At 37.6% G+C, this 24,918-nt stretch overlaps 1 protein-coding gene across 1 annotated transcript; it reads right to left on the bottom strand.

Annotated features, from left to right (window-relative positions):
* Positions 1-241: 241 nt before the first annotated feature.
* LOC140240793 (allograft inflammatory factor 1-like) lies at positions 242-24,918 on the bottom strand. Its single transcript, XM_072320568.1, has 6 exons — positions 24,646-24,918; positions 6,673-6,734; positions 5,768-5,834; positions 4,355-4,396; positions 3,203-3,365; positions 242-1,229 (listed from the first exon to the last, which is right to left on the bottom strand). The coding sequence occupies exons 1-6, from the start codon at positions 24,680-24,682 to the stop codon at positions 1,145-1,147; spliced, it is 456 nt and encodes a 151-aa protein (XP_072176669.1). The 5' UTR covers positions 24,683-24,918; the 3' UTR covers positions 242-1,144.

Consider the following 24,918-nt stretch of genomic DNA (forward strand, 5'->3'; position numbering starts at 1 on the left):
GTCCACATTCATCCGTTGTTGTCTGCATCTAGGAAAAGTGCAACTTGCACTTTATGAAGCGGACCTAGTCTCATCTCGAGTGAAAATAATCTACAATCATGTGAGCCGTCGCCCTGGCGGTATTTACGTGCCCATTGCAGTTTAGGAATAGAAAAATTCAGCACGCTGTCTCTAATCTTTCATTGCTGTTTTCCCTTTGTTTTTGTTTTTTTTTTGTTGTTGTTGTTTTTGGGTTTTTTTGCGAGGGTTTGGGTGGGAAATATACCACTTGAAAAGAGCAATGCGTTACATCCTCTACTAATGATTTTTCATCAAATTAGTCTACGTTGTGTCCACATCACTAATCCTAGTAAACCTTCAGATCAATTGCGATAGTTATCTAGCCTCAACGGACGCCCCTCTTCGCCTAGGAAAGACGGCTAGACTGGGAGTATACGCTACGATGCAGATATCAATGTTTAAGTATCATTCACAGAAACTACGATGATCAAGTAACAGTAGGCGTACTACAGGAATCTCATACAGTGCACTCCAGTTACAGCGAAATTCCGGTTACAACGAAGTGAAAATTCAGGCCGCAATATTATCCGCTCTTTGTTTTTTTTTATAGTTCACTTATTCGATTATAACGTAATTTCGATATAACGCAAGAAGACAGCCGGTCCCGAGGACTTCGTTATAACGGGAGTCCACTGTTGTATGATTGCATGTATAATGGTAAAAAACAAAACAAAGAAGAAAAGACGTGCGAAATATTCATCTCCAGACCAAGGCTCTCGTTCAGACAGTAATGTGCATTTCTTAAAAACTCTGTGATCATGTTGGTGTTTTTTTTTAAACAACGAAACTAAAATAACAACACAAAACATGATGAGAAGTTGGTTCCCACTTGAAAGGCATCGGATAGTAGGACCCATAGTTACGAGACAGAGAGTGAAATATAAAAAAATGCACATTACGTCTGGAACTCAGTCTATATCAGCTATCCCGCGTCCCATCAGCTATTCATACCCTGCAAGACTCAGTAATCGTGATTCAAAATGCATCGTCAATGGTTGTTCCGGTTCATTGTTGTTTCCTTTGTCTTATTTCTGCAACGTTTGCAATGGTTTTGCATAAAAGTTAGTTGGTAGCCTCATGAGCTTCATGGAAGATCGGCGAAGCTTTTCTTTGGCGGCGGTCCCTTGGGTTTCTCCTGTTCCTTCTGCTTTTCCTCGAACATCATAATTCTGCAGAATGAAAGACAGCGGGACAGTAAACAGGAAGAGAAAAAGAACCGGTGAAACATTGTATATGCGTGCCTCACAAGGGAATAACCACATTCACTTGAGATCACTAAAGCGTCTGGCTATGCTTCCATCATGCTAACTGGTAGAAGTGAATCGCCGAGGATACAAACCACTTCACTATCTATATACCAACAGGCTGATTAAGTCTATCCCCGTTGAAGATACAAACTGACATTTTTCTTGATGCTCGCCGAACTACAGAACATTCCGATACGCACACACACACATACAAACACATACAAGTAATCACACACAAATATAAGCACAGACATAAACTGCATGACGTGAGAGCAATTTTTGTGACGTCATATCCCCATGTAGGCTGCCCTTGCGTTCGCTTTGCTCGTTTGCAACAAATAAACAGGATTCTCGGTTGATGAACTACAGTCTTTGACCTTGTAGAAGTAGTTCAATCCCCCACCTTCTTTCCGACTTAACCTGAGTTTTCACTGCTGTTTTATATCTCCATTGATGACGACTTACAATCAGAGTAGGTATTGCTTTTAAACGAGAAGGTGACACATAATCAAAACGCATTATGATCGCGTATTACTTTCAGGCGATAAACCAAATGCAGTCCGCGCTCATTTCCCTTTTTCTCATCAATACAACCATTGATCATCAAGCAACACAAAAGACACATCTGGAATAATGTATCCAAAACCTGGGGACCGAAACTCTCGCTATTAATCATAGTTTTGAAGAATCAAATCCAAGCAAATGAAAAATGGTTTTAGCCATAATCTCGACAGTGTATGATAATTAAACTCAATCCTTCTGGACTATTAAATTCTCCCTGACAGGTATACGCTCAATCTTGCGTCCATGAAAAATACGTTTCAACAAAATCAGATTGTCCTTAAATGGTAACTCGTTGACAGGTTGTTGGTTGGCTATAGACATAATTCGACAGCCTGTCTGTTTTCAGTATCTATTTTACAATATTGACTCAACTATTTTCGTTTGTGTGTCATTGTTGTTGTTTTGTAGTCTTGATACTTAAAGAAGACGCCGGGATATCAGGTTCGCGTGCGTGAGACTTTCGAGGGGTATCCCCGCTGCTACCGCCTCGCCACGGGAAGTACTGACTCACACCAACCTCCCATCCCATAGGGCCACTCATTACCATGGAAACGCGATAGGAAAAGAGAGTGATGGCTTTATTACCTGCCCCCTGCCCCCTGCCCTCCCCCCCCCTTCCCCTCCCCCACGCCTACCCAGAGCCAGCTCTAACAACATGCGTCATGAATTCAATGCAGGTTTTCTTCCTAGATCTCCACTGTTCGAAATGTAGCTCCCCTTCTCAGGTTGCTTCAAAATACAAGTACTGAGAAGAGCATATCTCCTGAACCTTTGCCTTGGACAAAAGATAAATTGATTAATTTGTTGATTGATTTCATGTGTCTTTCTAGATTATCATTACTTTGAACATCTTTCTGTTGATACCAATTTTTGTTAACCTTCTGATTGGTTAACACTGTTTTTCTCAATATCATATCTATCAAAATGTACATTACGGTCATCTGTTGAGAATATAACCTTTATCATTATTACACTAAATGCAATTAAATCAAAGGTATACGCCGTAGTACTACTACTCTTACTAAGAATCAATATAAAAACATCAACAACAACAACAACAACAACAACAACAACACAACAACAACAACAACAACAACAACAACAACAACACAACAACAACAACAACAACAATGATAGTAATCATCTTCATCATTATAATCATAAAGATAACAATTGTGATAGCAAAAAAAAAATTATAATAATGACGTGCATTACTGTAATTTCGACAATCATTACGATATCTTTATGGCTCTCATAAACTGCACAGACATGCACAGACAAGATAGCCTTGCAACATCTACGAACTGCTGTAATAAAGATGCGGCACTCACATCCTCATGATGCTGTTTTTTCCGCCCAGCATCAACTTGACGAACTCGCCGAAATTGATGGTGCCGCTGTTGTTGAGGTCCACCTCCTTGATCATCTTCCGGATCTCCAAGGTGTTCTTTGGCTGACCCAGCTTTTCCAACATCGCCCCTATATCTTTTTCATCTGGTGGGAAAGGAATAACGATTGCTTCGTGATATGTAGAGCAGCTAAGAATTTATCCCTGCATCCTAAGTTGATAAGAAATACTGCCTTTCTCACTATGCTTAATCTCAGTATAGGTATGTCACTTCGTTGTAATAACTTTGTTCATGTTTTCGGGGGAAAAACAGATAATTATCTCGAAACCGTGCCAGCTGCCGGTGCCGGCTGTTCTTGCTCTCGTTTCGTTGTTGTACAAAGTGATTCCGATTACCGTTAATAGCTGATCTTCTAGTGGCTGACTTGTTGATTGTTTTGTTTTAATTGAATTTGTATCTATGCTCCTATCTCTGTAAAAGATCGTATATCTGTGTGTTTTCACTAACACATTTTTTAATTGATTTTCTAGACAGAATTGACTAGACTTGAAAACATATTCAATTTGATTTGATTTGATTTCTGCATTCCCTTTCTCGTACAAGAATAAAACATGAAGGCAACTGAACAAAACTCTTAAGTAAAATTTGCATAATAAATTACATGATAATTGTTGATGGTTAACATAAATGAATAATACTAACTTTCTTAATAACATTAAAAGGTGTCTTTGTGCATTAAATTAAAAAAAAAAATATTTCACGTATCTGCTGTTCAAAAGACATATTGAACAAATCTAGGAGTAATTTAGGAATGCAGGAAACCATTATCGTAAGCACATGCTTGACGAGGATAATGGCCTCACATATACACATAATTGTGCTATCAAAGATGAGTGGGCAAACATTTTCAGGACGATACAAAATGTAAAGAGCTTGTGTAGGTAACAAGGTGTTGTTAATATCACACCATCATTATTTCTCGTCTGTTTCATTATACGTTTTTCTTCTTTCTCCCTATCGTAATACCATATTGATAGTCTCAGACTTCTTAATCGCAATTATGTTCTTATAAAGATATACGGATATATAAATATATAAATATATTGTACGGCCTCCCTCGAAGCCTGTACTAACCTAGGTCACCACTGCCGTCTATGTCATATAAGATGAATTTCTCTGTACGAAAACAAAAGTAGAGAATGACATAAATGAGTAATTTAAGAATTTAAGAAAGGCAATTATGAATCAAATATACTATATATTAGTTTGCAAGACAAAAACTCATTCCAAATACTTTTTAAACAGAAATGTCTTGAGAAGAGTTTTGAACTTAAGGACTGTGGAAGCTGCCTTCACAATAAACATGGAATAGTGTTCCACAGTGCAGGGACAGTATGAGCAAAAGATCGCTCACCATAAAACTTAGTTGTAATGATAGGACAATGAAGGAGATATGAAAATATGAAGACAGCAAATATGAACAATATAAAGATATCCAATATCATGCAAGGGGTAGTGTTGCCTTGTGATTTGCATGTGATACAAAAATAAAACGAGCTATCAAGTTTCTCGTAGCGTATCACGTATGACATGCTTCGAATACGGAGACTTTGAATTTAAGGGGAATCCCAGACGATTTTAAGAAAAATGTTTACATCATGTAGTACACATAAATCGACAGTGGCATGAATAGATTTGTGGAATTTCTTGTGGCCTTTGAGCTGACAAACCAATACTCTAAAAACCCAAAATAAATTACACTGAACAAGGATGATGACGTAGGAGACTCAGAAATGTAGCAATGCAATTCCATTACAATACAACTTGCTAAACAACTTAACCTGTGTAGAGATCATGCATGCTTTTTTTTCTGCTTCCATGAGTAGCTAATCCTGCATCTTTATGAAGCTGCTATGTCATCATCCTTGTTCACTGTGAATTTTTAAAATTATTCTTACTACTTATCCCAATCACTATGAATTTTGTAACTTTGTATCCAGAATAACCAAAACAATATAGATATAAAAATGCAAAAGTCTGTGAATCATCTGGAGTCTGGTAAATCATCACAGAGCTAGCACTTCTTATACAATCTTATAAAATGAAACACTATAAAAGTAACTAAAAGTGCCTCTACAGTTACGCGTTTGATACTTCATAATTTTGTAGCGCGGATGTCTAGTAAGGTTTATTAGGTGGGCAAAATCAGTGTCACTAACTACGGTATAATCAGAACTTACAGAATAATTTCATGTCTTTTTTTTTTCTTCTGCTTCTTCATCTTCTTCTATTACGGTGATATACTTGTATCTTCAGTCTGTTTGCTTTGATGTACAATTGTAAAGCATTTAATCAAAGTGGAGAACGGTGCTATAGAAATTGTATGTATGTATGTATTATTATTATTATTTATGCACATCGTAAACAAACAAGAGTATTCGTCATGTATAAGATGGAGGGAAGTATAGTGTACTAATATAAACAAGGTTGCCTCACACCAGCGACCTTTGACCTCCTATCTGTGCCATTAGTTCATTGACCTCTCACCTTTGAAAGTTTGCATTTTATCTGCCAAGTCCTCGACATCCGGGTACGTGTTTTCCCTGATGATGTTCTGCGTTGAAGAAGCAAGTGCACAGGGAGAATAAGGGATTATGCATCATCTTCGTTGGGTTTTCAGTGACAGAGATACACTTTAAGTTCTACACCTCCTTTACTGTGACATCATAATAGGCCTACCGTGAGACATTTCGTCAAGCACACGTCATGAAGACTCACGGTCGAGACGCGACGAGAATGTAGAGCGAATGAGAGTGATGTAAAGTCGACTGCAAGCCTCATTAATAGTCATGGCATGAGAATGAACAAATTATGTGCGTTCCTTCACTCTCTCACACCCAGCCCCTCCCTCTGCCCTCACCAACAGACTTTACTATGAGTTTTAGCAGCTCTCGTAAGAATTTGCAACAATGTAGCCAGACAAACTTCTTGATGATTATATTATGGCAAAAGAGCCACAAGAACTTCCCGCTGATAGCAGTGAATGTAGATATCCGCAAATGTAATTGCATATGAAGAGTTTGTTCGCAAAAACTGATAAGTCCATTTTTGAAGATTTTTGATATATTGGTCACTACATATAAAGGTACATTTTTGAAGTTATGGTCAAAAGAAGCAAAAAATTTATTATTTTCTTTATTTTTCTTGACCTTTAATCGCAAATATCTCCATTTGGCAAATATGGACTTATCGGTTTTTGCGAACAAACACTTCATAATATTCAACTTTATCATGCATATATGTTACGTATTATAATATTATGAGAATAGAAAGAGAAATATATAATATATTCATACTGTATATACAGATATATTTATAACGTGTATAGAAGTATATAAACATATGCTAGTATATGTTCCACAATATTTCTTTATCTTTCATGTGAAACTCACCTCGATGGCATCATCAATCTCCTGTTCCTGTTGTTTCTTTAGCTTGCCCCATTCCTTGCCACCTGTATGCAGACAAATTGGATAATAATGCAAATGGTCCGTCGTTACCAGTCCTGAGAGATGATACATTCAAAATTTCCACACCCACAAAATCTTAATGTAGAATACGTGTGTGCATCTACATTCAATCTTCTCTCACCATTACAAACACACATGTATATCTATACACACATACAAATGTGTTTATGTTACCATTATTATTCTTACACCTATGCTTGTTTAATCAGGTTGGAAAGGGAAAGGAAGGAGGGAAATGTCTCCCTCTACGGCGAAATTACCTTTTTCCGGCTATTAAGGCAGCTACACTGATCTCTAAGGACAGTATAGAGACCAGTCGGCAGATACAACATCGTGATGCCCCCCCCCCCCTTGTAACCAGCGTATCCCGTCGCAGTAAGGAGGTGCCTGGGCCAGTATCTTATATCCTTTTCTCCAGGACGCAGTGTACCCAAAATGAGTTCCCTGGACTTGACTATACAACCTTTGACCTCCCCATGCGTTAATGGTGTCAAGCTTTTTGGTACAACTGTGTTAATACTTCACTGAAATGCTACATCATGACATTATTCTGGCTGAAAAATTATTAATAAATAATGTCGAACAGTTCTGTGACAACGTTAATGTACATTGTAGATGTTATGTTTCGATAATGCGACATGGCAGTACATGTACTAATAAGCACTAGAGCGTGGAGTTCCATTATTTCTATAATCATCCCACGTTATATTTAGTGAACGTTGTTTTATGTTATTCGGTCTTGGGGGAGGGGATGAAACAAATAACCAATCATTAAACAGAAATAAATCACATACACATGAAATGGATTTTGCTATGTTGCAGTAACTTGATTTCTTAATTAACATGAGATAAAAGAAAAAATGTACTGATCGAGAAGCGGGTATATCCGATTCAATCCGGTTTTCATTGGCCTTGATGCTGGTGTTTAAACCGTGTAACCAGTATGCAGATTATATCTGTAAACTTTGCGATATTCGTATCAGAGCAGAGCGAATTCCTAAACTCTATACATGCCTAGGCGGTGAATGTAACGGCAATCGGAAGTTGGAAAAGACAAGTAAGTTCCAGTGCCAAAATAATACAGCCCGCTAAGTCGAAACACTGTCTGACCATATACGCACACATACACACACACACACACACACAGTGTACGGAAGACGACATACACAGACATGCAAACAAACGAAAAAACAAAGCAAAACAAAAGAAAGAAAGTCGAGAGTAGGATGACTCCACTGCACATTAATCATCGCATGCAGAACCATGCTCTAAGCACATATAGTAAGATAGGAGAAATGAAATGCTGTACGGGCCAACGTACGTACATTATCTACGCACATGTTTTATTAACCATCTGTGTGTGTTTGGATTGCTGAATGTATGTTACAGAAATCCCCATAGCCTTATGTACACACAGTATGAAGTCACTAGCACAGTAAAGGGTTACAGCCTATTGATTGGGGCGCGAAACTCGTCCATATAAAACTACTCACTTTTCTGGCAATCAATCAACTTCATGTTAAACTTCTTTAATATTTCCGTTCAGTTTTAGCATTACCAGAGCTCGCGTATCAATGTTATAAGCGCTCTTTGAATGGTTGTGAATATCGTATAAATGTAGCTGCTTAAAATATTGTTATTATCATTACAAATATTACTATAATGGCTGAAATAATCATTGATATTATGATGATTTTCATAACCGTCATTACCAATTAACTCATTACTATCATCGCGTATGTGACTTTGCAAAAATTTACTCATTCATTCATCCATTCATTCATTTAATGACTTATTCCTTTATTCCTTTATTTTATTTTGTTTACCTATTTATGTAATTATTTGATGAATGTATGACCTGGACTATGCTCACTGCCTTCCAGTTAACTAACCTATGTGCTGTCTTCAGTATATCCTCTGGTAGTAACACTGTCCTGCAACATCTCGACATATTATTCATAAGGACACTCATCATGGTGATAAACAGATGAGGCGTCTAACGGTACTTCCCCAATTCTCAAATCCTTTCTTAGTACGGTGAGGGAGATAGGAAGAAAACACGAAATAGATTGAAAAGTATTAAAAATGTTATACACTGTATGTAACGAAGGAAGATCCTTAAACATATTTGATATATATGGACAGATAGCTGGGTAGAAAAATATTGAAATAGCGAAGTAGATAAAGACATGACAGATAGATAGAAAAGAGATAGATAGATAGATAGATAGATAGATAGATAGATAGATAGATAGATAGATAGATAGATAAATAGATAGATAGGTAGGTAGGTAGGTAGGTAGCTTGAGATAGCGAGGTAGATAAAGACATAGAGATAGATATATAAATTGATAGATAGCTATATAGACAGATAGTAAGATTAGGATAGATAGGTAGATAAAGTAAGATGGAGATAGAAAGATTGATATACAGCCAGATGGATACCTAAATGAAAATGAAGATACATTTTGAGAGAAAAAGTAAGGAAGTAGAGAAACCGACCACGATGCAGTCGCAATGCATGGCAAAGCAGCGAACTTACCAATGTCATTCATGGAGAGAAAGATGAATAGCCACAAATAATATGCACTTTATCATGATTACCCCTGCTACATCATTGAGTAAATCAATCACGTATGATATATGGGTTTGTGACGGAGTATGGTTTCGGAGTTAGTAATAGCACACAACACCACATAGTGCAGTATGTATCTTAAGTCCGGTTATAAACACACACACACCCACCTATCCATACATACACACACACACACTCTCACACACCCGTGAACATGAAGTGCACATTTTATTAATTGTGTATCAGATAATGGACACCATTACCATGGTTACAGCGGTGTGTAGTTCGATTCTGTTCAAAAATATTTGTTATAACAAAGTTCTGGTTCCTCACAGTGTATAATAGCTGTGTAAAATAATCAATGTGCATATTTTATACTACAGAAAAGAAAATCATCTGAGCGAAATAAATTGTCTATACTTTTTTTTTTTTTGGGGGGGGGGGGGGGAATAATGAGGGAACATATTGCCGTCCTCTCGCTAATAGTTGACATACGAGATGCATGCATTCACAAACATAGATAATAATTTGCCCTCTTGGTTATAGTATTTTAGTGGGAGATACACCAAAGCATACTAGTTAATCACCGTTATAATCTTGTGGACTGTCTCGTTTTAAGGGCAACCATAACAGCAGCGCTCGAAGGAATATATATATCATATAGGAAATATAACCTATCCGGTGGGTATCCCGTCACCTTTCTACGCGCCACTCGGCAGGTCGACAATAAGAAGACAACATGATTAAACGGGTGGGGAAACTCTCACCTCCTTCGGACAGCCTATCTTTCATCTCTATATTTTTTTCCCCCAGAGAGTAGAGTCCCTTCCTTTCCGTGTTCACTTCCCATTTCGTTCCATTCCATGTGAAGTATGGGGCGCCAAGTGTCGCATTGCCTTTTTTCGTTACGAACAGTCGACGAAATGACTGGTTTCATACGAAGTAGGCCATGCGACACTTGGCGTCCCATACTGAAGATTCCATGAATGAGTTGGTGATGATATACTGCTCAACCAACCGAAAACGGGCCATACACACGGTCTGTGATTGTATGTAACCCCCCCCCCCCATCATTTCCCTACCCCCTCGCATGCAACTTTCTCGTTTGTATTTCCGAACGATACACACTAGCCTTCAACTTTCATTGATGCAGTTTTGAAGCTTGACATCCTGTTTCATTGCTGTTTATTTTCATACCTTTCTCTTTGGAATAAAAATGAGTTCCACCTGAATACAGACATTGTTTCTCTTCCCGGAGAAAGGTGGTATACACCATGATGCATCTTTACTTGTTTTGGCATTTCTACAGTTTCCAGGCTCTGAGCTCTCTAATTATACGTTTGCTTTGGCAAATGACGTTGGCTTTGGTAATTTGTTTGTTTGTTTGTCTGTCTGTCTGTTTGGTTGGCTGTTTGTTTAGTTGGTTGTTTGGTTGGTCTTTTCCTACTAAAAGACTTCTATTTTAGCATAATGGGAAGAAAGCCAGGCATCAGATCAACTTTGTTTTTGAAAACGAGCTCTCACTCATGCAAAAGGGGTGAAGTGAAAACACAATATATAAGTCATTTTGACGCATTTATCATATAGACCACTCTTCGTGAAAACTAAAAATATCGAAATTCAGAACATTCCAACAACTGGAGATATCAAACTAGCCATTAAAACATTACAGTCGCTTAAGTCGCTTAATTTTACACAAAATTAACGTCAGTTTATAGTTATTGCAGCTTTCAAGTTTGTGACTTTATGAAAAGGTTTCATGTCATGATAGGTCAGAAGCTGATCGAAGTCACGCCTATAGAGAAGCAATACTTCGTGTACTGTACAGTGTTTTACTGTCATCTGACGACTGCCAGGAAAGAACCCGTATAAGATAGTAGTATAACACAACATGCTGAGAGAGAGAGAGAGAGTGCATATCCGGTTCGTACTGGATAGGAGAGGGAAGGTGGAAAGATTACGATTACAAGTCAAAACATATCAAGAATCTGAACCAAACGACTCTGACAAAAACACAGAATGCCATTGGACACCATCCAAATATACCACTCAATACATTGTGTTGTTTCCTCTTGCATTTTATACCTTCTCGTATTACGTCTTGTAATTATGTTACAGTTGTTGCCTTAATCTTTTATTACCATCATTAATATTTCCTCATCCTATATCCTTCTATCTCTCCTTCCTCTTCTCCCTTCTTTTCTTTTGTACTCGGAATAGATTTCATGAGATGGATGACGCGGTGATAATGATAATATCACATAAACGTCTCTCTGTTGTTTTACAATCTGTCCACATCAAGATAGAGCACAGATTCTCATTCTTCACTTCGATCTGTATTCCGTGAATACCGAAGTATTCACAGAACACATCAGTGAGGTTTGAGGTTTTTCTGCGCAACTATTGGTGGCTAAGAAGGCCAGAACCTTTCGTGACGTCACACATGAACGACGATGTAAAGAAAATATAATAAGGAGTAAATTCCACAAAATGTCATTTTCTTCAATGATACGACTTTCCCTCGATTTGTTAATGACATGATATGTAAAGGACAATTTCATTCGCCCGATATAAAGTCTTAAGTCACGTGCTCTTTCAGCATTCCGCAACAAAACATCAAATACAATAGTTTAAATCAAAACTCCCCACAGCTGTAACATTGGAACGGATTGTTCGATTTTCCGTTAATTTCACTGATGTGTTGGTCATATATTTCTACATTTAGTGAAACAATACATATAGTTAGCACAGTTTCCTATAAAGTACCACCTCAGTTGATTTACATGTGTTGCATCGAATATACACATACCTGCTACTCCATAATAAAAACGTGAAACTTTGTAACTATTATACATTTCCTTCTTCGTCACTCCAGTCTATCTATTCACAGTCTGTCTATAATTATCTTTCTACTTTATATATCTCTCTCTATATATCTGTCTATCCATCTTTCTATCTTCCTTTCCATGTTTCTAATATCTATCTACCCATTCATATTTAAATCATTTTCCCTTAACTAACTAACATTATTTCACCGCTATTGATCAGTATTTATCTTACTTTTTTTTTTCAATGTCTTACTCGATGTAATGCGTACACTAGGTATTTTTTAATACATGTTGAGATTTCACGTATTGGCTCCACGAAGAAATGAAGAAACAAACTAGTAATGCATTTTTGGCCAAAATTGCGTTACCAATTTTTTTCCCCATATATATATAAATGAATAAATAAATAAATGAATAAATAAATAAATGAATAAATATATATATATATATATATATATATATATATATATATATATTCATCTCTTTACTTATCTTTCTACCTAATATCTCTCTCTATACATCTGTCTATCCACCTTCTTTTTTTTAATCTCTCTATCTATTCATTCATCTATCCATCTCTGTTATTTGCGCATAATTAGAGAGCGTGATTTCCCCACCGAGGAAGAGTCCTGCCCCCATCCATCCCACACAGACTCAAAGGTGTCACACCTGATAAATCTCTTTCCCGCATCTACCCCGAGATATGGCATTTACCCTCCGTCTGCTGACAGCGTTACACTATATAATGTTGTGGAATTTTTTCCCTTCCTTCCCACGAGATATCGGTATCCAATTCCCCGTGGCACAAGAAATGAAAACATATATTTGAAGATACATCATCTCTTCGTTGCAGAGACCCTTTTCTCATTTTATATTTCGTACCTTCGCCATTTCGTTCTGGTCGATATTCCCGGTGTCCGGTGGAGCAGAAACGTGAACACTTTTAGCGATATTATTAGAATCATCTTGTGTACTTCACGCCCGCCTTATTCCAAGCGGGGGTATAAGCGTTTTATTGCATTGCCAATGTAGCAGGACATTATGTCCCCTTGCCTGGCACCGGACGCTCTTTAAAATTCATTAGAGGTCAGCACTTACATCTATCTCTTCCATGGACATATGATGGACACGTTAAATTTGTATTCATTTTAATTCGAGGATTTGAATTAAAATAAAAAAATCAAAGAACTTCCCTGAAAGTGTGTATAACAGTGTGAAACAAGGATATGAAATTATGTTCTTTATTATTCTTTATTTACAACACAATATGTATATATATATATATATATATAATGAATGTGCAATCAGTGTCATCGTGTACACCATCTTCACTTCCTTGAGGAACAGGTTATCATTAAACATGATATTGTGTGTGAGCGACCAAACGTCCAGTCGTGGTAATAAGTGGAGCAGGGATCGCGGGAAAGGACCACCTTTCCAAATGGAGTTTAATGATGTAGAATAAACGTACATTCTGTGAGGACACTTTCTCATTTCAACGGACGAGTTTCCCCGTGAGGCGAGAGAGGCGGTTACGGAGGATTTCGCGTTTTGCAGACCGTATACGAGACAGATAGATCCAGTTATACATTTTGCATATTTATAGCACTATTCCATGTGAGAGCACATAAACATTCATTAACCCACATGTATCTGTGCGGATTTACATACGCACTTGGCCATGACTGCGTATTATAATCGTGTTTTTTTTTTTTTTTTTTGGCATCCACGTGAGTATGATACAAGGATGTTTTATTGACGTCATAACTTGAATTCCACTTTTATCTTCATGATAGGTAAACTCTGTAACTGCATAAATACACTCACACACACGCACATGCACGCACACACACAAACACACGCGTGCTTATAATATCAATCATCAACGCGCACACTACAAATAAATGATATTTGCTGTATTATAGAGAACACACCGTTGAATCTCATCAGTTCCTTGTACACGTATTACGTTATCATCTGTTTTTGATTAGTTTGCTTACATGAAAATATTCCTTGGAGTATTTTGTGAAGCCTTCTCTTGCCTTTGGGCATAAGTAGGTGAAATCCGTCATTCATCATTGATTTAACTGTACTTATAAAAATATACACACGCTACTTGATGATAGAGAGAAGTTTCAATGTGTTTACGGGAGGGGGTATGACCTCTATTCTTTTTTGAAAAGAAATGATCAATGATACATAAATGACAATAAATGGGCATAATAAATGGCCGTCTGAAGGGATGGGTGTTTGGTGGCACAGGTTGGCAGAATCAAACGAGCAAAGCGGTTATAGAGGTCTCATTAGAAAAAAAAAAGTAATCCTTTAAGAGAGTGTCAGAATTTCAAAGTTTCAGATTTTTAAAAACAAATAGTGATAGGAGCAATGGAAGAAGGTGATTATCACTTCACAAGTCTCCAAGTGACCAATAGAATGATGTTAACCAAATTGTTGTTTATGCAATAGAATCAGTGAGTGGGGCGCTGTGGCATAGTCGATAAGAATTCCGACTCCGAATCGGAGGACCCGAGTTCAAGTCCAGCCTGGTGCTTACGTCTTGAAAAGTTCATGAATTCTATTATTCTTCGTCAGATATTGGAAAAAACTGTTAGAGCCTACCATTCGTTTATCTAATTCATTTTGTTTATGGAAGTGCGTGAGTACTGGTGTTGAATTGCACCTTAACAGCAGAAAGTGAAAATCGTCATGTAGACAGGTAAAGAGAGAGCGAAGCTAGATTGAAACCACCAACTACAGCACCGGACCTATGTGCTTTCAAGCCTTTCAAACATATAACAAGCCTTCTAAAAATATATCGTGATAGTGTGACATACGGGAGAATAAAAATCTACAAGCTTGCTTCGGGGTATTCTATCGATGGAAATGTGAAAGTCATATTTGTGTTGTTCGTAGGTTGTTCCCAGCCTCATGCGGTGACAATGTATTCAATGGCTGCTTTAAATGTTATGGATGATTCGTCAAGATCTACTATGCACAATGAACGATTGCGTTTTCTTGCCGAAGTCTGGCAACTATCATTAGTGGTCATAATATAAGACAAAGGCAACTGCATTTCATTTAGGCCTATCATTATTATCTCAAACAACCACCACTGCAATACCGTCATACACCTAAAATAGAAAATTATTGACAAACGTACTAAAAATAGCTACAAACTTCCTGACTAGAAATAGATACAGAAAATGCAGTTAGGTCATCACGTACAGTATCGACAATATCCTGTGCACCGTCATTTTAATCCCTTTGTTCGTTTATCTTTCATACTTGAGAAAAAAAAAAAAACTCTCAACAGCCTTGGGTAACTTTGATACTTCCCTCATACTCACACAACATGTTTCTGTACGTCACATAATAACGCCTCCAGCTAAATTACTCTAAACTCACCCTCTGTTTATCTGCCCCTTCTCTCCCCCACCCCCATCTCGCTCGCTCTCTCTCTCTCTCTCTCTGACACATCCCGTAGGTGTTGTGTTTGTTCTTGACTCCTCATTGTTTTGATATGTAATCAAGATGTCATGTATCTGTTTTTCCTTCGACATCTCACTTAGCCGAGAACATCTTTAAAACAACAACAACAACGACGACGAAACAGACGAAAGAAGACGAACGTTGCATTCCACACGCGTGTATCAGTGCCAAGATGCAAATATCGATAGTGATCGGATCGAAATGCGTGCTCGGATTATGATGTTATCGACTGCGATGACACATCGTGCGAAATAGAATGAAATATTCCCGCCATACCAATGAATCACTGGTGTACACGTGTCGTCTGCTACAGATACGGGTGAGACACTGGGAAAGCCGTTTGGAACAACAATCTCGATATCGTAGTCTTGAGAGATACACTCCATCGAGTTTGATTTCCAAAACTTAAAGGGATGGAACAGTTTCGGTTGAGATGGGGATTCAGGTTGTTTTTGAGATAATGAAAAACCTTTTATGAAATATGAAAGAGCGTGTAACTCTAAAAAGAAATTCAAAGTTTATTCGATGAAAATTGGATTTGAAATGGCGGAGTATCCAAAACAAAGCGATCCTTATGAAAGGTTGGACACACCTTTTTTTTAGGATCTCTTTGTTTTACTTTGTTTTTGGATATCTCAAAACAGACTTTCATCAAATAAACTTTGAATTCCTCTTAGAATTAAATGCTCTTTAAAATTCAGAAAGTGGTTTGTAAGTATCTATAGCAAAAAGTTAAAAGCTGAGTCCTTACCTCAACTAAAATTATACTAACCCTTTAAGAAGTTCATCATACAACACTAGAATAAGTTGCCCAATAGCTTGAAAAAACAAACAAACAAACAAACAAACCCAACAACCACACACAAACAAGTAACCGAACGACCCTATGATACAGGATCTAATTCCACTTCTTTTATTTGAAATAAAATATATCAATTATATATTTTGTATTGCTTTTGAGCATTCCTTCATATATTTCTAGTATTTTCATACGCTCAAAATGATTTGCAAACTTATATGAAGTTCATTTATTGTACATTGTAATATTAATTTATGCACTTACTTTCAATAGAAATTCATATATGTATATATATATATATATATATATAAACAACTTTTCTTTTGGAAATGTAAAAATAAGTAAATGAATGAATGAATATGCAGAAAGGTTTATTAGATGTTGAGAAATAAAAAAAAAAAGACTTATCACTTTCATGATGAATTACAAAGTTCCACTGCTACATCCCGATCATTAGCCTTTTAAAACAAATACACTTTGTCTACAGAAGCATGAGAACTAGCAATACAATGGCCTTAGGAATAGCAGTCCGACACTGGCCACATATACATTGTATCATATATACGGTGCTGATGAAAAATGACATTTTCATTGGCGCGGCTGTACATCATAATCAATTCGCTCCATGCATTTATCAAAATCGTCAAGCACAGTTGAAAATTGCTTGTGTTCATAAATGGATTTTTGGAACTTTCTCTTAACAGTTTGATAATTAATGGTTGACAGAAAGTCAGAGGGGGCTGGGGGGGGGGTTAGAAAAGAGTGAAGGGTTGGCAACTGAGTTAGAAGTTCATTCTGAAGAGTAAGTGTGATTCTATACAATGTTCAAGTTTGACGTCAAGGAATAGAGTAAAACCAGACGATTAGAACGGTCTCTTCAAAATCGGACTTAACACAAAAAAGTCGCGATTTCACAACGGTATTAGTCTTAACCTCTTTGAGTGGCTCACAATGTACAAGCATGCTTTTCAGTGGACCTCTCAGTTCTTTTTTTTTTCTCTAAATATAACTTTGAATTTTGTCTGTATGCATGTGTTATCGTTATTTGTTAACTATCATTTTTTTTTACACAGTCGAATGTATGCCTATATATGTTATGTTCATATTATGTTATATTATGTATATGTTATGTTTTGCTGGGAAAAAAAGAATGAAAATAAATGAATTGACTTGAATTGAATTGAGTTAAACCACATGCTTTCTTTGACAAAAAGTGCGATGCCAATATCTCACGAATCTCACATGAAAGCGAATACAAATTATCCAAAATTTCTTTTATTTTCATACATGAAATCAATCAAAATAAGAGATATTCTTCTCATAAAATTACTACAACCCAGTCACGATGGGTTTTACAGGCAAAGACGTCGCACTTGCTAAATCACCAACCAAACACCTAATTTCAATAATATTACTGGTTCCATGACATTTGCTCCTGCGACAATATTGCTCCTATGAAATACCTTCAAGCTAAGCCAAACAAAAATTCTACCCACAAACATAACTCTAAAACCCTAACCCTAATCGTCACATCAAACTAAACCTAAAACCCCATTACAACCCTATCCATGAATCTTTGGAGAAAATTAGACCGCAGGAATTGTCGCAGGAGCAAAGTCGTGTATTACTAGCTACAAAGCAACAGGAGAGTGTTGAAGAGAAGGCAATGTTACCACCTCTCCAAATTGCGTGTATCCGTTGGCAACAATATGACGCTGACATGCATTAACATATCTTACTGTCGCTTTTGATGACATTTCAGTCAATCTGTTTATATTATTATATTCTTTTTTAATTATCAAAGTAATCTTGACACAACGTGGAATTTCACTTTAAGAGCTTGCTACATAATAACCGAGTCCATGTGAGTCGTATTGTAGCTGTATATACACAATGTATATCTCCCAAGGTATTGATGACTTTTGGACTTCGCGCAGGAGATACTCAAACACAGATTTATCAGATATTGAGATCAAACTTCATGTCTCCATTGTAATTGTAATTACAAAAAGGGCAAAGGTCAACGAGACAACATCAGACCGTCACCGTCTTAACACGAATCCTCAAGAGTTATTTGCAGATATCTCCATAATTATTGTAATGCGGTTCCTTAGAAGAAGAGAAGGCTTTGAGAACTTCAGTGTGTTTGTGTGCAAAGTATGCCGCCATTAACCAAATTTGCCAGAAATGGAAACAAATCAAAGCAGAAGTCATTGTTTATTGTCGGTTCATATTCAACAATAAATTACAGTGATTTATAGACAGCTCTCAGATTGAACATCTTCATATATTAAACGTTACAAATTGCCTCGGAGTTGCCCTCTGATGGTGGCTTAGCTTTCTGAATTTATCTACCAGACTTCCTCGTATGCAAATGGTAGAGGAAAAGGACACATGATTCAAGATAAAGGGACTTTGAAACATAACACCACGAGAAAGCAAGAAATCTGTACGATTAGAATTATCACAAAACTGTTAACTCTCAACGACCATTATATAATATGCATAAATTTGAGAGTGGGGAAATTTTGTTAGCCCCTCTAACATCATAGTTCTTTTTTTAATGCACTTTTTTTTCCTGCAATTACAGTTTTGGGTCTCGGCAGCTGCCTTGAGGGGATTGTTGTTGTTTTTCTTTTCCTGACGGCTCCATGCAGTCATTTGCCCATTCCTCCATACCATACTTGAGATTTACACTTGACACTGCTTTATAGGTGGTGATGAGGACATAACGTTTCCGTAAGAGGTATATTACTGTATCAAAGTTTCTGTATAAGAAGGAGCTAACCACGCATTAATAGGTATAATGTAAGTCTAAATACTATGTAACGTACAATTATATGCCAAAATATAACATCAAACTTAAAAAAAAAATAAAATGCAAACCCAAACCAAATTAAAACAGAAAGACAGACAGAAGTGGGCCGACAGGGACCAGCGAAACTTTGTACAAATGCGGAAGTTCATTGACGAAAATGGAAAGCGCTGTAGCACTGATAAGGTTTAGTGGGACTGTTGTTCATATCTTTTCCATATAGTTTCTGTTTAAAGAGAATGATAAGGCGAGGGAATTACATGAGTGTCGAGTTATTGAATACGGGTCGAATTCTAGACAAGCAACGATTATCTCGTCTACACTTCCAATACAATATTCCAATAGTTCACGTCATGTCACAAATAACATCTTATTCTAATAACCGTGAAAAGACAAAAAAAAAAAAAAAAGAAAGAAGAAAATACAGTCTCACAAAAAGTTTCATAATACCTCTAATGGTTGTCTCCAACATCAAAATTCAAAATAAAATCATGATATTACTCCTGCTCCAGACCAATACATAATCATCATATAGGCAGCATTTCTTTTCCTCTTTTTATCACGAGCAACGGCTATCACCGTGCTTAACCGGCACGCGCCAGGAGCTTGTATAATCATACATCTATTTACATGGTGTAATACATCGGCGCTGTTGACAGAAATCGCAATTCCCCTTCAAGTTTACATACACTGCTTCCTTGTAAGAAAACAAAAGGAACTAACAATCATCAGGCTGCAAAGTGAGTTTGTTTTATTCCCCACTTTCCTTTGGATTACCCAAAATTACTTCCTCTTACAAGAACGCAATCATAGATCGAAGTGTACGTCAGCAGAAACTCGCTTTGCATGTTTATCACGCTCGTGCCACTTACAATGTAATGACCTAGAAATTATTCTTCATGTCGGTGAATTCCAAACTATTCTTTATCAAGGTTATTCAAAGTGCTTAGCAGCTAGAAAAAAAAAAACACCTTGAATCGTTCCCGGGGAAAGCACCCTTGTCACGCAACACTGCACCTATAACATATATAGGAGTAAATACAGCATCGTGTTTACTTTTGCTTCTTCAATGCATTACCAAGGTTGCTCGTGCAAATACTCAAAAATGTGGTGGAGGATTTCAGCTTTTCCTTCTAACTGGATTTCCTCATCTATCTAATTCTGGGGATTTCCCGTTGTTGAAGTAGCAAACGATGATATTCTTTCTTTGACTGAAGAGATATAGAGGTGAATGCTTCCGAAATTGTAAGTGATAGACCCTAACAATAGATTCATTGTATAGTTTTCAGCGTCGGTCTAGAATGCGTGGTCAAAAGTTATTCTGTTTTCTCTCTTCCTATACTATTTCCCGCTAATCCTCTTTCCTCATATGATATTAAATATCAGTCTCTATATCTCCCTTTCCTAGAATCATACTTCCCGTAATGTCTTCCATTACGACTACAGCTCCAAAAGGGGAACCATATATTGGAATATCACCTCATCCAGCCTTAGGAAGAAACAGCAACATTTACATTGCGATACGTTGAAAGCATACCTCATAAACCAAGTTCCCTTTATTTAAGGTGGTAAAGGGCTTCTTTTTTTTCCTGCTTCCGCTTCTGTTCTCAACCTTTCCCCCAACCGCACCATCAATGTGAATATCTGCACGTACCTACAAAATGATACAAAGGTATCGTAAGGGAACAGAAAAAGAAGACCTACTTCCACTGCGAAGGATGATGTGAGTGTGAAAATAATTATCTTAGAAAAAAAATCAGCGATTACCAAGTATATATCTGAACTGCAGTAGGAAATATGTGTGTGTAAGAAAGAAAAGTAAGTCTGGAAAAAAAAAACACGACATCTAAAAAAACAGTACAGGCATATCATGAATTACAAATACGTAAAATGACCGGGTAAGATGGGGATGGGGTGGTTGGTAAAAATACAAAAACAGATGTGATTAGACGAACTGGCAGAAGGCAACGACATGAGGGAAATTTCTTATCGCGTTACACAGGCTCCGCCTCATTAGATATGTATCACATTGGATGCATATCAAGGTACCATATAGTATAGCTAGTAACCACTTGTGTTGATCATACTAAGTCCAGAATAGACCGACGATACTGCAGAGTAGTAGCATGCGCACTCGGCATCACACCTTTTCTTTTCAACAAGGAGCGAAGCTGTTTGTTTTGGCGTGGTAAAAAGACACCACGGATGTATATGAAAACAAGAAATGAATACAATGGCGATATTTTTTTCTGTGTGTGTTCGTGTGTGTGTGCGCTGGACACGGTACAGCCTTGGAATCTTTACACAAAAGACACTATTGAACAAAACAATCGATGAGACACACTTATAACAATCTCTCACAAATAGTTGCAATGAGTGGGAAAAGATATTATTATCTCTCCGCAGCTTCCTGTGCAAACTCAATGCAGACAGAACAACAAGGTTCTATTGCCATTTTATTTTCAGTGAAAGATTACGCGCTTTCTTTCTATTCGTTTTGAGCTATGAAAGTACATACTATAGTACATGTACGTAAATGGCAAGCTGTGATTGTGTACCGTATACTGATCTATTATATATGTGTTGACCGGCAGTTTTCATTGCAGACAAACGCAGCAAGCGAATGTTTCTTCACTCATGATACTCCTCAATGGTTGTCGATAGAGGGCTACTACATTGTTAAGAGAAAACGAAAAAGATTACCTAGAGAATAGGGAAACGGGAACATGAAGAAGTCCCCCCCCCCCCCTTTTTAAAACTTTACATTGAAGAAACAGGAGCGGTGAAGTGTGATAACAAAGAATGATTACATGGAACTCTCTCTCTAATTTTCTTTGCTGATTACTCTCTATTGTGCCAAGTGTTCAGTCCAGGAATTACGCGGCAGACATTTCCTGCACTTCCTCTTCTAGTTCCTTGACATCAAAAAGATAGGATCATTGTGTTTCCGCATTCCGTACATGACTGTGTTCGCAGACGTATACTGTTAGGGTATACATCCCGTTTCATAAAGATTGAGCGTAAGTTTCAATCAAATGCGTTTCATAAACAACCTTCGATCTACTGAAAATTATGCTTGATTTTTCTTGAAATCAAGCGTGTCTTTATGAAACAGGACTTGCGCTCAATATTGAACTTACGCTTGATTCATCGAGCTACGCTCAATGAATCGAGCGTAAGATCAATAGCAACTCTTTATGAAACAGGCCCCTAGTGTGGTGATAGAAGCATTGCGGCATAGGATAGCCCCAGGAGGTAGGCTATACCTCCTTGTATCAGATGATAGGAAAGTTAAAAGAAAGAAGTGAAACTACATGAATGAATGGTTATAAGAGTTTGAAATGATATTATGGCTGTCATAAAAAAATGGATAAAAAGAATCGAAGTAACTGAAATATCGGTGGTATTAACGAAATAATGTTACCATCATGATCTCACCGACTACCAATCACGAAGCTACAACTACCACAGGGTTTCAACTTACGCCGGTTGCAGCTCCAACACGATTTCATCATGTGTTGAACTATGGTGAAAGTCTGGTTTAAGCATTGTGATAAGACAAGGTTATAGATACAAATTAGGCATCCTATTATAGAATGTACACCTGCGATCCGATCTCTGCTCAATATCCTGTTTTACCAGGCACCGCAGGCTTTGGCGCGAAAAAGGGCTACCTGTGATACCTATAGGCTTCCTGCAGCCTTTGACGGAGCCATCTTCCCTATACACTGCTCTATAGCTGCTTGAGTTCTTTGTACCATATTATTCTTCCAAAGCTTCCGATATTCTGTAAGAAGGGTTTCATATCCATCGTAAGCAAAGCAAGTATATAGAACTGAGCCAACCCCACGCCTCCCTCATATATGAGAGGGAAAGTGGAACTAAAACAAAAGCAATATATTTCCACAAAAAAATTGGAAATCAGACTACTCACAGTATAACAGAGTGGCTGACGCTTCACTCTTGTCTTTGATGAGTCTAAAAAGTTCGACACTCCCACATGCAGGGAAAAATGTCTCAGTGACAGCTAGTTAGCTATTGAGGCTTCATCCCATTCACCATATACAACAAATTTCAAATATTGTACATAGCAACTAAAAGAGAATTCGGTACAGGTCCTAATGACTTATAAGTGTGATATCAATGACCTTATTTTAATAGGGTAGAGTCGCAATATTTTTCCTAGAAAGCGAGATTATAATCGAGTCATTATGACTGTGTTTTACGTGTTATCAACATGATGCCGTATCATTAATATATCTATATTCTAAACTGGACAGGGCTAGTCGGGGCATTTGAAACCAAAACCCGATGTCCCAAAAGGACGGAACTACATGCTCTGGGAGTGGAATAAAGCTCAAGGTTCTCGGGGATCATAGACGGTTTGTTTGTTGGTTTATTTCTATTTGTGTGTGTGTGTGTGTGTGTGTGTGTGTGTGTTTGTTTGTTTGTTTGTTTTTCTGAAGGGTTGCCCTCTCTCTCACTTGTATCAATCATCATAATATGAGCCGTGGTTGAGGGTATGCAGGATGGATGGATCAGGATGGATACAATCATGGTAGACAATGACGACCAGGAAACAATATGCGGGTCTACCTTGTATATGGACTGTGTCTGAGTCTGCCAATCACTGAAACACGAACAGTAGTATACGGTTTTGACTGTTTTTTAGCCAAACAAGGAAGTATAGCCTTTGGCTGTCGGTTTATACAACCTCGCTACTTATGGCTGCGGGAAGATAGCCTAAACAGTGACAGATGTATGGCTATTTAGTGTAAATGAATCTCTTATAGCTGACGTCATGAGTGACTTCAATTGATCAAATTGATCAAATTGATAAAGTTCAATTTGTAGCCAAGAGCTAGAGTGTTTATCATTATCGTGCTTTACACAACTCGGAAACGTCTGAAGCACTAGTTTCTGTTTCTGCGTGAAACAAGAGCAGTAACTGTGTATGAAAGAGGTCATACATGCATTTAAACATCGGCAACTCAATGATCAGGGCAAAAATACACGCATGGAGGTCCTATGTCTTGATTGGTAACACATTTACAGTCCTATTCTTGTTATAGGGGGCGCCTGGAGTTGAACGCATGAAAGTAGAGAGATCAATTAGCGTAAAAATGTAATTTCATGACTTCATAAAGCGATCAAAATGTGCTGTTAAAACACCAAGTGGTCATGAATAGCTAGTAAGAGGACATTACAGTGTACTTTCTCTCTGAACGATCTCCCACCGCCCGCCCACTGTGCACACGCACAATAGTATGCAAACAAACAACGCGATTTTACAATCGCTTCCTGGTTTGCCATCTGCACATGTTCAACGACATATTCGCATTATGCGCTCCTAACCAACCACCCTCTACTTAGGGATGCGCTCACTAACCTTGCACGTTGGTGTGATCTAGGTGTGTACGCGGCATTTGGCACAATTCACCCCGTAAGGGTACCTCCGAATGTCGTCTGAAGAATAAAATCGCTTCAAATCCAATGCACCACGACGCGGCCTGGGTGTGTGACAGTCTCGCTTTGTTGACACGCTACACGTGCGATCCACTGATCAGCGGTGCGATCTCGTCCATATACAGGATGAGTTTACTACTTACTACAGTTTACCTCGCGTTTCACTGCCTTTATAGACGGTAACGGACGCACACCT

This window comes from Diadema setosum, chromosome 17 (genome assembly GCF_964275005.1).
Source record: "Diadema setosum chromosome 17, eeDiaSeto1, whole genome shotgun sequence".
Taxonomy (NCBI): domain Eukaryota; kingdom Metazoa; phylum Echinodermata; class Echinoidea; order Diadematoida; family Diadematidae; genus Diadema; species Diadema setosum.

What these genes read in the sequence shown, in the direction of transcription:
- LOC140240793 (XM_072320568.1), bottom strand. Translation starts at nt 24,682, where the DNA reads ATGCCGCGTACACACCTAGATCACACCAACGTGCAAG. An exon ending in AGATCACACCAACGTGCAAG is followed by an intron (nt 6,735 to 24,645) that starts GTTAGTGAGCGC and finishes GTCTGCATACAG; the next exon opens with GTGGCAAGGAATGGGGCAAG. An exon ending in AAAAACAGCATCATGAGGAT is followed by an intron (nt 1,230 to 3,202) that starts GTGAGTGCCGCA and finishes TTCATTCTGCAG; the next exon opens with AATTATGATGTTCGAGGAAA.